This window comes from Apodemus sylvaticus, chromosome 9 (assembly GCF_947179515.1).
Source record: "Apodemus sylvaticus chromosome 9, mApoSyl1.1, whole genome shotgun sequence".
In the NCBI taxonomy this organism is placed as follows: domain Eukaryota; kingdom Metazoa; phylum Chordata; class Mammalia; order Rodentia; family Muridae; genus Apodemus; species Apodemus sylvaticus.
Window position 1 is genome coordinate 68,812,575 of NC_067480.1, and position 15,779 is coordinate 68,828,353.

At 38.8% G+C, this 15,779-nt stretch overlaps 1 protein-coding gene across 1 annotated transcript in view; it reads left to right on the top strand.

The window, feature by feature from the left end:
• The window catches only part of Ccdc168 (coiled-coil domain containing 168), a 28,004-nt gene extending 24,948 nt beyond the window's left edge, over nt 1-3,056 (top strand). The window contains exons 6-7 of the mRNA XM_052191838.1: nt 5-651; nt 769-3,056. Of these exons, the coding sequence (XP_052047798.1) occupies nt 5-651; nt 769-3,037 (2,916 nt within the window). The 3' untranslated portion in view covers nt 3,038-3,056. The remainder of the gene's footprint in view (nt 1-4; nt 652-768) is intronic.
• Nucleotides 3,057-15,779: the final 12,723 nt, after the last annotated feature.

Consider the following 15,779-nt stretch of genomic DNA (forward strand, 5'->3'; position numbering starts at 1 on the left):
GCAGGTTAAGCCAAAGTCCGTTCCTTTTCTCAATGTTCTAGTTCCCAGCAGAAATCAGTGGACACCTTCACAAATAAATGTGGATAAAAAAACTGTGGTGAGTATCAGTCCACAAACCCAGTCAATGGTACATATGAGTGCTAAGGAGTTTTGTGACACAAAAAGGGAAGATTCACCACTGATTGTTACTGCAAAGAAAAGCCTTCAAGGACAACAATTGCTTCAAACAAACAACCTCAAGTCATTGTACGCCTATATTCCTATTTGTCCTAAAAGCCAGAAAAACCGATTCACAGTCATAAATCTGAAAAGAGAATTGAAACCCAAATATTCAACTATGAGAATACCAAAACACCCAATTTCAAAGATGCTTGGTATCATAGGATCGGGTAGCCCAAACAGGAAGAGGAAGTCAGAATATGCCATCAACAAATCAAAACCCATAGTTCCAAGGAGTAAAGATACCTCTTCAGGAATCATTATCAGAAGTCTTTTTGTTTCCACGATAAATCCACCTCACAATGAAAGAATAGTTGAATCAAAAACAAATTTAAGAAGGGAAGTGAGAGTCTGTCATTCTAAATCCCAGGAGAAATTACCAGATGCTAGAAAAATTAAGGACATCTTAATACAAAGAAACTCATTTGACACTATAGAAACTCAATTGAGAAAAACAATGAGAATAAATGTTCCATCTCCAAGACTGCAGTCACTGTCTGGGACCCAACTATTTGACATGATGAGAGAATGTCCCTTGCTCTCAAAGCAAGGGGAAGCTGCTCCAGGAACTGTGTCCACAACATTTCGAGATAAAAACGATGAAAACCAAACACTTGTAGAACATTTGTTTCCCATTTATAAAATGCTTAAAGGTGTCTTTGAAGTCCCTGTTGAAAAGATCCAAAACGAAGTTCATTCTGAAATTCTGGAGGAAGTAGAAGCCTACAAGCCTGGTGATACAAAGGCATCTCCTTTGCCAGAGAGTCCAGACACATCATCAAAACTATATGCCACATTGCTACATACACCTCTTTTAAAACAGCTTACTCCAGAATTAAAAAATAAGCTTACTATGCATTTAGTTTCTAAAGCAACTGAGATAAAACTAAATCAGATACCAGAGATGGTGAACACATCCTTACAAAAGTATGACTCTCACCCCCAAGGAACTATTTCAGAAGATTACAGTTACAAGTTTTATCTGAAAGACAGAAAAATGAATTTTAAATATCCAAAAGTTGATAGTATAAGTGCCAACTTAAAAAACAATTATGGAATAAATTTTCGTCCTCTCAGCTGTATGAAGACACCAACAACTAATGTTTCAAGTAGCAACAAGAAGGCCATGACAGAACCAAAGGACATCAAAAAGCAACGAAGTGTAAAATCTTTAGCAAGTTTGAGTAATCTCCCCTTGATTCATGTTCTCCACAAGTTCTCAGAGAAAGAAAAGGACAACCTTCTTGTGCATCTTTGTACAAAAACAGTGGAGATACAAACAACACGCCTTCCCAGAATAGCTGCACAATCTTATGCGATAGCCAATGGCCAGGATAAATCAAAACCCTTATTTAAGTGTATCCATTCTGCCACGAAAGGGCCAAAACGAACAAACCGAGTTTTAGTACTTTTTGATGAAAAATCTTTTTGTGAAATCGACTGTGATTTGCAACACAAATACCTCCGCTCGCTCCCTAACCCTTCTGTCACTGTGGTCTCTATGCCAAATGCACTTCCCAAAAACACTTCCGAGATAAGTAAGGGTTCAGGTTCAGAATCTAAAAAAGTAGATGATAGTGAGGAAAGTAGTACTCTTTCCTTTGACAAAGAATTTTCCCAACGTGTTTCTTTCCCAAAGGTAAATCCACAAGAAAGTTCATTATGCTTCAGAAAATTCCAAGAGTCAATTAATATGCCTGCCTTTTACCCTGATCTACATGGCACTGAACAAAATGATATAATTCTTTCAGATTTAAAATTACAGACGACACCAGAAAAGAATAAAAAATGTCATGTATGGTTTCAAGAAACCAGTGAATACCAGCATTCTGTTTCAGGAACTCAACGAAATACTGCTGATTTAGTCCATTCACATTCATCTTGGATTTCTGGTGATTGGATGAATGTCCCCCTAAATACTGAGACTTCAACTGACCTGGTAGAATGCCAAGCTCTTGAAGAAAGTAACAGTGAAGAATGTGTGTTTATAGAAACCAATTTTTACTTAACTCAGGATTCACAGAATTTTCTGTCTCAGGTACCTAAAAGCATTCCATTGGCAGATATTCACATAGGTGATAAGGCAACTTATTTGAAACCATTTTCCTATGAAAATCCAAATGACAGCCATATTAGAACCCATAAAAAACCTACCTCCCCTGTGGCACAACCTTTTTATCAGTCTCAAAATAGCAGGAAATGTAGTTCTAACTCCAAAACTCAGCCTTCTGACTGGGTGTCTCACAGTTCATCCAGTACTGTGGAAATTGAGTCTACATCATCTTCCATAATGTTCAGTGAAGAAAAGCATTGGACTAAGACCACATGGAGCAGAACAAGCTACTCTTTAACCTCTTCAACAACGGAATCAAGTATTAAATTGAGTCTTGCTAAAAACCATGGCAAGTCTCACATGTATCCACAACTCAAGGACAGAAAGAAGACTAGATCTGATTTATGCAGAAAGTCCAGTATCTACCGGAGCTCACATTACAGCCACTTACACAGTAAAGAGAAACAGACAATGAAGAAGAGACAAACCAATCAGATGCCAGAGCCAAATGCCCACTGGCAGAACATCAAATTCTATTCAGAAAGAAGAGAAAACCAGCCCTTTTTTTATGTTTGTGTACCAGCAGATTCAATGGATGTTATTCCCCAAACCATTCGCTGGGTTATTCCCCCAAAAATTTTACAAAAGAGAAACTTCCACACTCCTAAGGTGGCAAATATTTCAAATTCTTGGAATTTATGGAGTTCATCCAAGAAGTTGTTGGGGTCACTTACCGGGGCCTTTAATACAGTCCGTTATGGTTAATATCAACTATACGTGGATTCTTCTGAATTGGACCACTGGTTGCTACTGTGATATTCTATGAAAATAAAATAATAGAATGTCATATTTTCTTGAGATGTGAGATGTGTTTACTCAGCTCATCTCCTGTAAAGGTTGATGCATGCAATTGTTCTTGAAAGCTGGGAGTGGGGCATGGCTCTGTTCGATCCGACCAGGTAAGCTCTCCCTTCAGTTAGTGCTGCTTCTTCATAATCCTAAGATGAGAGGTTCATAGACCAGAAGCCTTTTCCCAACCCTTCCCTCATGGCTGAAGGGTGAGTAGGAAGAACATTCTATTTTGGCCAAGGTGGAGGATAGGTAGCTGAAATGAAAAGGAGGAATATAGAGATAAAGAGGAACTATTTTAAATAGCACAACGAGGTCCACACTGTAAAATAACACAAAACCCACTGAAAGTACAGAGTTTTGCCCACTGAGTTGGACAGTCATACTGAATACCTCAATACTTTTTATAATAGAGAACTCTGAATACTCAAGCACAAAGACCAATACCTACTAATCACATTCCAGAAAAACAGCCATTAGTGAAAACCCACCTCATCTATATGTTATCCCACTCCTCTGTGATTAGGATGTTGGAACAAATGCTCAATACATCATTTGGTCCATAAACATTTTTATTATGTATTAGCATAAGGCCTTTTAAGATGACCACATGCCTCTGTCACATCTAAAAATAACGTAAACTATTCCTTAAAACCCAACTGGATTACAGTAGTAACACATTTAAAATAAAATGTATGCTTCAAAAGGCTGCCTGCCACTTGTGGTAATACAAAACACACCTGTAATCATGAGTTTAACTTGTACTCATGAACAATAGGGGAGAAGAAACTGAGTGATTAGGTGCATTGCAATGGCTATTCTTGGTGCCATCTTGACTATGTTTGGAAGTTACTAAAACCCAAGTGTTTGGGTACACCTATGAGGCACTTTTTTTAATTAATTCATTTGAAATAAAAAGATCCACTTTAAATCCAGATCTTTTGAGGTGGGAAGATACACCTTTAATCTGGGCTACATTTTCTGTTGACAGCTTATATAACAAACATGGATGAAGGAAGCTTGCTTTCTTTGCCTTCTTGATTTTTTGGCAAGTCTATTCCTTCAGTCCTATTAGAACCTACTTCTTTGGGATTCCAGAGTATACTGAAGATCAGTTGAGACATCCAGCCTTGTGGACTGAGCAACTACAGGATTCTTGCTCCTCCTGTCGGTAGAAAGACAATGGTGGACTAGCTTGACCACAGCCTGTAATCCATTCTAATAACCCACCCTTCTAAAGACAGATACACAAATAGATTGATAGAGTCATTCTATATCTTCTGTTCATCTAGGTAACCCTGATTAGTACAAGCATGATGCAGAACTATGCCAAAAATACTACAAAATTAAAAGCAAAATTAGATACAAAAGACAAAAAAATCACATTCCAATTTTATAAAGCTGATTGAAGAAAAAAATCATAAAAATATCATCTTAGTTACCTACTTGATATATTTTCCTATAATTTTTACTGGGTTAGTCCTCATAAATAACTTTGTAATATATTTTTATAAAGATCAAAAGTTATATGAAAATTTGAACTGACAAAAGAAGACTAAAGTTTCACACCATAGTCAGCTTTATTCAGACCATGAGATGATTTATATCCTAAGGATTAAGAGTCACATAAGAAAAGTAAATAATCAATCACAAGGACAAACTGCATATGGCAGACAAGGAACAGGTAGCAAAAATATAGAGGCATATAAATAAATGACTGTAGCTAATTGTAATGAACGATCTGAAGTAAACTGACTCCTATCTACTACACCTGGGGGGGGGGGTACAAAATTATAATCCAAGAAAAATTCAGTGTTTTTGAAGGAACTGAGATCACGGGCTCTTGTCTAGGTTTCTTGTAGTTTTCTCAAAAGCACTCAGAAATCTGGTCACACAGCTATACATGGACTGTGTTCCAACAAAAAAGTTATTTGTTATTGTTGTTGACAATTTATAAAATTCTGTCACTTTTGCCAACTCTGAAGACTTCCAGACTAGAAAGCCAATGAATTAGAATGTATATAGCATGTGATATTACCCATATGTACCTTTTAAATTTGTACTGGAGACAGGATTGTAGTGGGCAACAGAAAATTCTGGTGACCTTTTATGGTGGTTACTTTTAATTAGCACCTTGATACAGTCTAGAATCACTGGTGGGAAAATCTTACTGGGGAATTTTCTAAATAAGGTTGGCCCATGGGATTGTCTTGATTAGATGATATGGGAAAACTTATCCCACTATGCGTTGCAAACTATGGGTTGCACCATTCCCTAGACCTAGGTCTTGGACTAAACAAAAAGAGGAGAGTGACACTGACACTGGCAAACATGCATGTTCCCTGTCTTGACTATGTCTGTCACATTGATTTCCTAACAATACTGGATTATTACCCGTAATTGTGAGACAAACCCTTCTTTCCCCTAAGATGTGGTTGTCAGTGTGTTTTATCACCACAACAAGAAAGAAATCCAAGACTTCTATGTCATTAGTTATAGAAAATATATATTCATCTAAGATCATCTAAGGTAGATTATACCTTTTTGTATTTCTGAGTTTATGATTTATACATTTCATGTATGGAAGTTTCATCTACAACCCACTTTCCAGTGCTATAGCTTTCCCCTCTATTTGTTCTCCATCACTCAAGTTTCTCCAGTTCCATGTACCATAAGAGGCTTTCACATTGTGACTTAGATTCTGGCCTTCATGGTGATGTCACCACAGGGTTGTTTTCATGGTGAGTATATGGATCTCTGAAAGCTATTACAAGACCAGGAAGGCATAAATATATGGGAAGGGAATGTCAGTTATATATATGCATAAATAGCGCATTAATCCTAGAGAGAATGCAACCTGACTCAGCCCCTGCTGATCCCAATCCCAGATGCATTTGCAGCTTCTCCAGTCTCACTGGATCTGAAGACATCTGCAAAGAATAAGTCAGAGAGAAAAAAAATGCTCTTATATACACTGGAAACATATATTACTTACAAATTTCAGGGTCCCCAAAGTTCAAACTTCTTTAGCATTTATCATATATATGCTTATGTAAATAAAATAATATTGGTTTATCAATTTCCATATCTTGGCAACAAGTATTGATTAAAAGTTTCCTATGTGCCAGACCTCATCTTGAACAATGAACCTAATGAAATTTAGCAAGCACAATCTCAAGTTAGGAAACACATAGAGAAGCACAATCTTGAATTGGGAAACTTAGTATCAGGTGAAGAAGAAAATTAATGTCCTGAAAGTTTTATTTCTATCCCTCTCCCTCTCCACCCTCTCTCTGTCATCCTCTCTCTCCCTCTGTCTGTTTGTCTGACTCTTACATACACCACACACACACACACACACACACACACACACACACACACTACATATACTCAGAGATGGACACAGACATATATAAACCTAGTCTCCTTTCAATCCATATATCTGGTATCTTTAAGACCACACACAATTCTTTGGACTAAGTCATTTGTGTAGAACTACCCCTTTTTTATTTTTTGCTGCAAAAGCAAGAGGTTCATTTTTCTGGCACATCAGGGTTAGCCCTCAATTAGTCCTCAAGACAAGTAATGAGGAGACCCTGCTATTATAAACAGTTATATATGGCTATTATAAACAGTTTTTATACTTCTTAGGGGCACAGGTTACATCAGGAAGGTTACAGTTCAAACTTTTTAAACTAATAAAATTTATTTTAAAATATGCAACTCAGTATTGACATTTTAAAGTCAAAATAATTTATAATAAATGCCTCTTAAATATATATAATATCTTCTGAAGCTAAAAGTAATATGCACTCAACCAGTTTTTAAAAACTATTTGGAGCACTAAACATGAAAGAAGAAGAAAAAAAATCTCTTATGAAGTCCTTTATGAAAAGAAATTGTGACAAGTTTTTGATTAGACAGAAACCATTCCGTCTCCAAGGGAGCGCAGCATAACTGTGGTTTCATAGAATGAAATGGGCAGTGCTCCTTCTGTTTCTATTTTGTGAAATAGTTTGAAGAGTATTGATATTAGGTCTTTGTTGAAGGTCTGATAGAATTCTGCACCCTGGGTTTATTTTGGTTGGAAGACTTAATGCCTGTTTCTATTGCTTTGGGGGTTATGGAACTGTCTAGACGGTTTATCTGATCCTGATTTAACTTTAGTATTTGGTATCTGTCTAGAAAATTGTCCATTTCCTCCAGATTCTCCAGTTGTGTTAAACATAGACTTTTGTAACAGGATCTGATGAGTTTCTGAAGTTCCTCAGATTCTGTTGTTATTCTCTCCCTTTTCTTTTTCTGATGTGTTTTTTCTTTTTATTATTATATTTTAATTAGATATTTTCTTTATTTACATTTCAAATGCTATCCCCTTTCCTCCTTTCCCCTCAGGAAAACCCATATCCCATCCCCCCCTTCCCCTGCTCACTAAACCACCCACTCGCTCCTGCTTCCCTGACCTGGCATTCCCCTACCCTGGGGCAATGAGCCTTCATGGGTCCAAGGGCCTTTCCTCTCATTGATGTCTGACCAGGCCACCCTCTGCTACCCATGTGGCTGGAGCCATGTCCCTCCATATGTACTCTTTGGTTGGTGGTTAAGTCCCTGGTAGGTCTGGGGGGTACTGGTTGGTTCACATTGTTGTCCCTCCTATGGGGCTGCAAACCTCTTCAGCTCTTTGGGTCCTTTCTCTAGCTCCTCCATTGGGAACCCTTCTGAAGAGACTCTTAAAAATAAGGGCTGTGTTCTCCATTTGTGTACTATTGAGTATTTCTGGTCTTGTTTTCTATGTATTAAGGTATGCTGCAATCCCTTCTTTTAGGAAAAGCCACTGTGTTTTTTATTCCAATATCTAGAGTGACTTATATGTGATCAATGAAAAGATGATCCTCTGTAAGAACTCTTGCTAATGCCACCACTACTTCTGTGCCTGGCAGAGAACGAAGTCTATAACCACTCAGCTGATCTTTTTACATGTGCAAAGACTTAAGCTGCCCTGCAGCTCAGTGTTTCAGCTTGCACTGAGTTTATGACTGAGTTTGGATCGCTACTCAGGGTTTTTTACTAACATTGTGAAAAAAGAATCCACAGAATATTGACCTGCAAAGTTTTCTTTTGTTTTGCTTTCTTGGAAAATTACAACAGAATCTACGGTACTATTATGGTGAGGACCTCTTAATTAAAAAGTGAATCCTTGATTTTCTTGCCATTTTTGTTGACTATGAAGCTTTTCAAATTGATTTTTGAAATGGAAGTTTTTCCAGAGTGGTTGTACTAGCTTGCAACCCCACCAGCAGTGGAGGAGTGTACCTCTTTCTCCACATCCTCGCCAACACCTGCTGTCTCCTGAGTTTTTAATCTTAGCCATTCTGACTAGTGTGAGGTGAAATCTCAGGGTTGTTTTGATTTGCATTTCCCTAATGACTAATGATATTGAATATTTCTTAAGGTGCTTCTCAGCCATTCAAAATCTTCAGGTGAAAATTCTTTGTTTAGCTCTGTACCCCATTTTTATTTATTTTTTCTTTTTTGGATTTTTGTTTTTTTCGAGACAGGGTTTCTCTGTATAGCCCTGGCTGTCCTGGAACTCACTCTGTAGACCAGGCTGGCCTCGAACTCAGAAATCCGCCTGCCTCTACCTCCCAAGTGCTGGGATTACAGGCGTGGGCCACCACCGCCCGGCTTCTGTACCCCATTTTTAATAGGGTTATTTGGCTCTCTGGAGTCTAACTCTGGCAGTTCCTCAGAAAACTGGGCGTGACACTTCAGGAGGACCCTGTTATACCACTCCTAGGCATATACCCTGAAGATTCCTCAGCATGCAATAAGGACACATGCTCCACTATGTTCATAGCAACCTTATTTATAATAGCCAGAAGCTGGAAAGAACCCAGATGTCCCTCAGTGGAGGAATAGATACAGAAAATGTGGTATATTTATACACTGGAATACTACTCAGCAATTAAAAACAATGAATTCATGAAATCCTTAGGCAAATGGTTGGAACTGGAAAATATCATCCTAAGTGAGGTAACCCAATCACAAAAGAACACACATGGAATTCAGTCACTGATAAGTGGATATTAGCCCAGAGGCTCTGAATACCCAAGACACAATTAACATATCAAATGATTCCCAAGAAGAAGGAAGGAGAGGGCCCTGGTCCTGGAAAGGCTTGATGCAGCAATGTAGGGGATTACCTGGACAGAGAAGTGGGAGGGGGTTTATCAGAGAATGGGATGAGGAAAGAGGGCTTATAGGACTTATGGGGCAGGATGGGGGTGGGGAAACCGAGAAAGGGAAAATCATTTGGAATGTAAAGGAAGAATATAGAAAAAAAAAGCAAAAAAAAAAAATAAATAAAAGAAATGGAAGTTTTTGGTCACAGCATGATTGTGTGATACATCCTTTTACAGCTGTCACTGACAGTACCTTGTATCACAGGGGCACACTATTACAATCAGTCTACATTAATATCATTAAGGACTTAAGGACTAAAGTCCCTGGTGCACACTGCAGCTCACTCTCAATGCTGCATATTCTCTGGGTTGGGATAAATGTTATGACATCCATTCACTATTGCAGTATTACAGAGTGATTATACTGTCCTAAAGTTCCCCTGTGCTGTTTGTCCCCCAGTCCCTACTTCTCCCCACTTACCAACTAATAGTTCTTTTGTTATCTCTGTTGTTTTGACTTTCTAGACCACCTGTTATGGTTTGATTATTAAGTGCTTACTCTAAAGATTCATGCATTGAAAGCTTTGTATCCAGTATTGAGGAGTTGGTACATGAAAGTGTTGACCTCATCTGTAGATTAACCCATTGACAAGTTCATAACTACATGGGTTTGGTGGTTACTTTTATACTATGACAACAAAAGTCCTGACAGAAGCTCTACATGGCAGAAGGATTTATTTTGGCTCTCAGTTTCAGGTACTACCAGGCCATCAGAATGGGGAGGCCTTCTGCAGGAGATCTTTCAGACTCGTTTTAACATGGAAGATCAGAAAGAGTTAAACACCTTCAAGTCCTTTTCCTCCAGCTACCTACTACCTAGGCACTGTAAGCTGAGAACACACAGTAGCTTATGGGGATGTTTTATAGTCAGACAATAACACTACTTGGAGCGTGTTTTTTTTTAAGGGTGTATCTTGACCCTAGAACCTCCCTCCATCTCTCTCCTTTCTGGTTGCCCTATGAAACGTCAAGAAGTTACTTTTCTCATGGCTGTAACAAAACACCTTATAAAAGCAAGTTATCAGAAGGAAGGGTTTCTTTTTGGCTCCCAGCTCAAGGGCACAGATGCTAGCTGAGAAGTCACGGAGGCAGAAGCTTGAGATGGCTGGTCACATTGATCCTGTAGCCAGGAAGCAAACTGAGAAGAATTCTGATGATCAGCTTACTACTTCGTGTTTAATTAGTTCATGATCAATCCTTACACTGGTGTCAGCCACACTGGGGTCAGGATATAGATACCTTTAGCTCATTGAATCAATCTAGAACTTACCTTCTGAGGTTTGTCTCCTAGGTTGGTTCAAAATCCTAGCAAGTTGATAGTTAATATTGATCAGCACAGCGGACATGCTCTTCTACACGTTGCTTTAGATGCAACTGTCCTCTTGTGAAGCTGGCGCTCCATTGGCTGAGCAACTTGGAATCATGCAGGATTTGTTCCTGGCATAGCCCTGTTCAACAGGTCCTCTGGGAGATTAATTTTTGATGTTCATTTTATGAAGTTCATCAGAAGTGAGTTATGATTGCTTGTAGCAATCCATCCATATACTGAAATAACTTTGATATTTCTCTCCTTGGTCCTAAAAACCACTTCTAACTAATCCTCAAGAGGAGCACAGGTTAGGACAGTGAAGCAAAGAAAACTACCCAAAATTCAACTATCCAGATGTAATAAGGATTAACATGTGGATTATTATTTATTCATGCATGGGATCTTACCACAAATAATTTGTATAACTGTAGGTTTTATCATCATCATCATCATCATCATTTTTATTACTTTGGACCACTTATTAATTTCTTCCTTGTTCCCACCTAATTTCTTCTTCATCAGTTCCCACTAATATCTCACTAATATCAGGTCCCACTAATATCCACTAATATCCCACGAATATCAGGTCCCACTAATATCTTTTGCTTTTTTTCATGCTCACATTGTCACAGTGACAAGACCATACAAACAGCTGCACATATATAAATCATAAGTCATTTTACCCTGGAATCAATTGTGATAATAATTATTGGGCTCTATTAGTCCCATAATTTTTTGTGTTGAACATAGAGGATGGTTGCAAAACTAATTCTTTGGGGCAGTTTTCTTCATGAGGCAGCTCAGCTTGGTGGAAAGAGCTGATCACCTCTCTGCACAGGATCATGCTTCATCTGGGGCTGAAAAGAAAAACAAGAGATTGGCCCAGAGGTGTTTCCTGTCAGAACATTTTGGAGTAGATACAATGTCTCTGATAGAAGGAGAGAGAGCCTTAGAGACAGGCTTGTCTGGGATTACAAAGTAAGAGTGTGGGAAGACAAAGCTTCCAAGGGACAGAAGCTTTCTCAGTATTTAAAGCCAGGATAGGTGCTTGAATAAAACTAAGCACACCCCTCCAAGCTCTGACAGTGTAATCTCACAGAACTGCCTCTCAAACTAAGTCTACTCTAGAAGGAGTGGGGGGAATGGAAGGCATGCCACACCATGGAACATTCTAGGATAGTTCTGCCAGATAAACACATTCTTTCCTATTAGAAATCTGTTGGGAAAAATGATCTTTCTGAACAGTGGTCAAGAGATGTAGCTAAAATCAGAGCCACGTCACTTACAATGAAGTCTTTTAAAAAGCTGTACTTCTGAGCCATGGGCGGCATTATGGAAACAAAGATGTTGCTGGGGGTCTTTGGCCCATCAGAGTCGTGAGTAACTTGTGCTCTCAAGCTCACCAAAAAATGGTTTTTGTAAAAAATGTGTTTTCTTGTATATATTTGGCACAACATGTGCTTGGTTCAGATTAAGTCAGAAACATGCCATTTTTTTAAACTATAAGACATGAAAAATATTGCTATCAAACTCAATCTTATTTTAAAACCCTTTAAATATTAAAAAATTATTATATATTATAGATGCTCACACACAAATGTGTGTATGCACACTCATGTGCATGCATGAACATACAAGTATGTATGTCACAGTATGTGTGTGAGAGTCAGATGACAACTTTCAGGAGTTAGTTCTCGTCTTCTAACTTCAGGGATCAAATTCAGGTCATTTGCAGTCTTCAGGATGTACTTGTGCATCTTGCTGGTCACTGAAAAAATTTTCTGTCAGAATTTCTCATTCAAACCTGTTTCTCAATCATGGCATCCTCCTTGTAATTAATTCTCAGGCTTATAATTCAGTCCCAGGGCATTTTTGGCTATTAGGGTAACATGCAACCTGGTGATTGCGAATTGTGATTTATACACAACTCAAGCTGTTTTACTATTATAGTTATAACAAAGTCTAGAAGTATGTTTTAAGAACTAGAGCAACCCATGTTCATAGATCAGAGGAATTCATACTGTGAAAATAACCATCCTAACCAAAATAATCTACAGATCCAAAGCAACATCAGTTAAAAATCCCAATGCTATTTTTTTATAGAAATGGAAAAAGTAATCTTAACAATTGTATGGGAAATGAAAAAGATCCAGGTTAGCTAAAACAATCTTGAGCAAAGACTGTATTTTTCTGTTGGTGTGATAAAATACCTTAACAAAAGGCAACTGCATACAAAAGCTGCTGCAACTGTGGTCCATGGAGACCAGTCTCCACCTAGACCTGGTTACAGAAGTTGGAAGTTCTGCCAGGTGGGAAATGGTCAGGTTTATCACACCAACAACCCCACTCTCGGTACTGTTTTCTATATTGGTTGCAGATCACTCATATGGTATTAATTTTCACCTTCTTTACTGTGTTAATTATATTTTACAAATAAAATGCTTTCATTTGATTCACTGTCTCTGTGTTTGCTTCTTGGAGAATGAAAACTCATGAATATCAGGGATGCTGGATACTTGGAAGACAGCTCACAACTATTCATATGCTAACTGCTCTGTGAATGCCAACCCATCTCCATTTCATACATGAAGATACTGAGGGGCAGGGGAGGTAGGATACCAAGCTTACCCAGACAGTAGATGGCTTTTTGAGGATGCCCACTACAATTTTCCCATATGCCAGTTCTGATCCATGGCCCATGTAGAGCTTTTTTATTTGGCCCTATTGACATTTGGGGCCAGATAACTGTTCTAGGTGCTTCCCTGTTTGTTGTGGGAGTTTGAGCCATATCCTGGATTCCAGGCACTCAATGCTAATAGGACACCTGTCTAGTGATGTGACAACTAAGCATACCTCTACAAATTGTTCATTTGTCCTCTGTTGGAAGTGAGAATGGATTCCTAGGAGCACCAGGGGTAATAGAGGTAGGTTAGGTAAAACAAAAAAACAAAAAACAAAAAAAAAAACAACAAAAACAAATAAAAATCATGTTTGTGCTGAGGGAGAGATTCAAGTGACAGTGCCTATCTGCCCCGTCTAAGCCTGTCACCCTTCAGTATCTGCTCACTCTAGAGGTGGCTCACTTTCCATTTTGTAGGGCTTCCCACGAACAGCTGTTCTGAGCAGTACTTGTTAGAAAGTTCTTTCCTATTGAGCCTGAAGCCAACTCAGGGATCTTACTCCATCTGTGTGCTCCGCAGAGTCCTAATCCTTCATGAGTTGGCACTTGAAATAGTGTGTCCCTGTCATCTCCTGAGATCATTGTGGACCCCTGGCACTCCAAGGTTCAAGAGCAAAAATAGCAACTACACCTGCCTGGAGGTCAGTGGATTAATTCTTGGTTGGAAAAGTCAAGCCTCCAGGCTCCTTTCCAAGACTCTGAGCAAGACCTACCAGGGATTTTAAAGCTTCCACAGATTTCTGACATAGTTTCCAAAGGCCTTGTGTTTAAGAAACTCTGATGTAAGTCATTTGAGATCCAGGAAATAGTTGTGATTTACTTCTTAAAGCACCTATAGTGCATGCTGTGCCTTCATTTTCACTGTATTTTAGGTGGATGGAGGGAGGAACTGGGTGGGACAGTGGATGAGAAGGGGAACAGGGTTAGGGATCAGATGCTGAGAGGAGGGGTGGGAGAGGGTTGGGAAAGAGAATGTGAATCAGTGGGGGGGGGCATCTCTAGGACTAGTTGGAGACCTGGAACTGGGGGGGGGGGGCTCCCGAGCTGGGAACTTGGAAACTCAAGTAGCCACCTCCTGTATCCAGACAAACGTCCAGTGGAGGAAGGGGTTCACCAAGTACCCACAAAACTTTCACCTCAAAATCTGTCATGTCTACAAGATGTTCAGGGATAAAGACAGAGCACAGATGGAAGGAATAGCCAAACAATGACCAGCCTAGCACCAGACATCCCATGGGAGAGAACCAAGCCCTGACACTATTAATGACACTGTTATGCTTGCAGACAGGAGCCTAGCATAACTATCTCCTGAGAGACTTCATCCAGCAAATGATAGAAACAGAGGGAGAGACTTAGAGCAAAACCAGGTGGAGCTTAGGAAGTTGTAGAAAAGAGAACGGGATAAAAATGAATGAGTTGGAGATGTCAAAGACACCTCAAGACCTAGAGAGTCAACTAACTTGGGCCCATGGGGCTCACAGTGACTGAACTACCAACCAAAGAGCATGTATTAGCTGGATCTAGGCCTTACAGATTTGTATTATATGTGCAGCTTGGTCTTCATGTGGGTCCCTTAACAATAGTGGTGTGTGTGTGGGGGGGGGTTGTCTCTGATTGTTGCCTGTCTTCTAGCTGGACTGCCTGGTCACACCTCAGTAGGAGAGGATGAGGAAAGGAAAGAGGATAGATAATAGGGGGACTGAGAGGAGAGCAAGGAGGGGGTCCTATGATCAGGATGTAAGGTGAATAAATAAATAAATTTAAAAAAGCAGCTCCAGAGGCTTTCAAAAAGATTATTACAAACAAACCCTAAAATAAAAGACACACTCCCATCCAGTTGTTTTTCTACAGTTTTACAAAAATAAACAAAAATAGTAAACAACCCCCTCACTTTTTAATGTAGTTTTAAAATTTTATGCAAAAAAGTATATAGAAGTGATGATTCAAAAATAAAATACTAATTAGGTTGATATTTTCTTATATTAGACTTAAGTATCTTTAATTTTCCTTTTATTCCCTTTTCTTCATATTGAAACTTTTAAAATAAATGTTTTATTATTTATAACATATGCACAGTAGTCAGTTTTAAAGTTTGCAAGCTAGGCAAGTACTTTACCACTGAGCAACACGTTTATCCTTTTTTTATTTTTCAATAAAGTGCCTTAAATTGCTCAGGCTGGCCTCTAACTTTTGATCTTCTTTCTTTAAACCAGACTACAGGTGTGTGACATCACACAATCCATTTTCCAAAATTTCCCATATTTTTTAAACCAAATTGTGATCATGTTGATACCATTTTCATGGAGATGAAGGAAACTGGTAAAAATAAGTATTAGAAACAACGGTGTAGTCAGAAAACTGGCATTTTTGGGGGGAAGAGAATGTCCACCTCATAGGCTGGGAAAATATTAGGGCACCTTGTCCCCT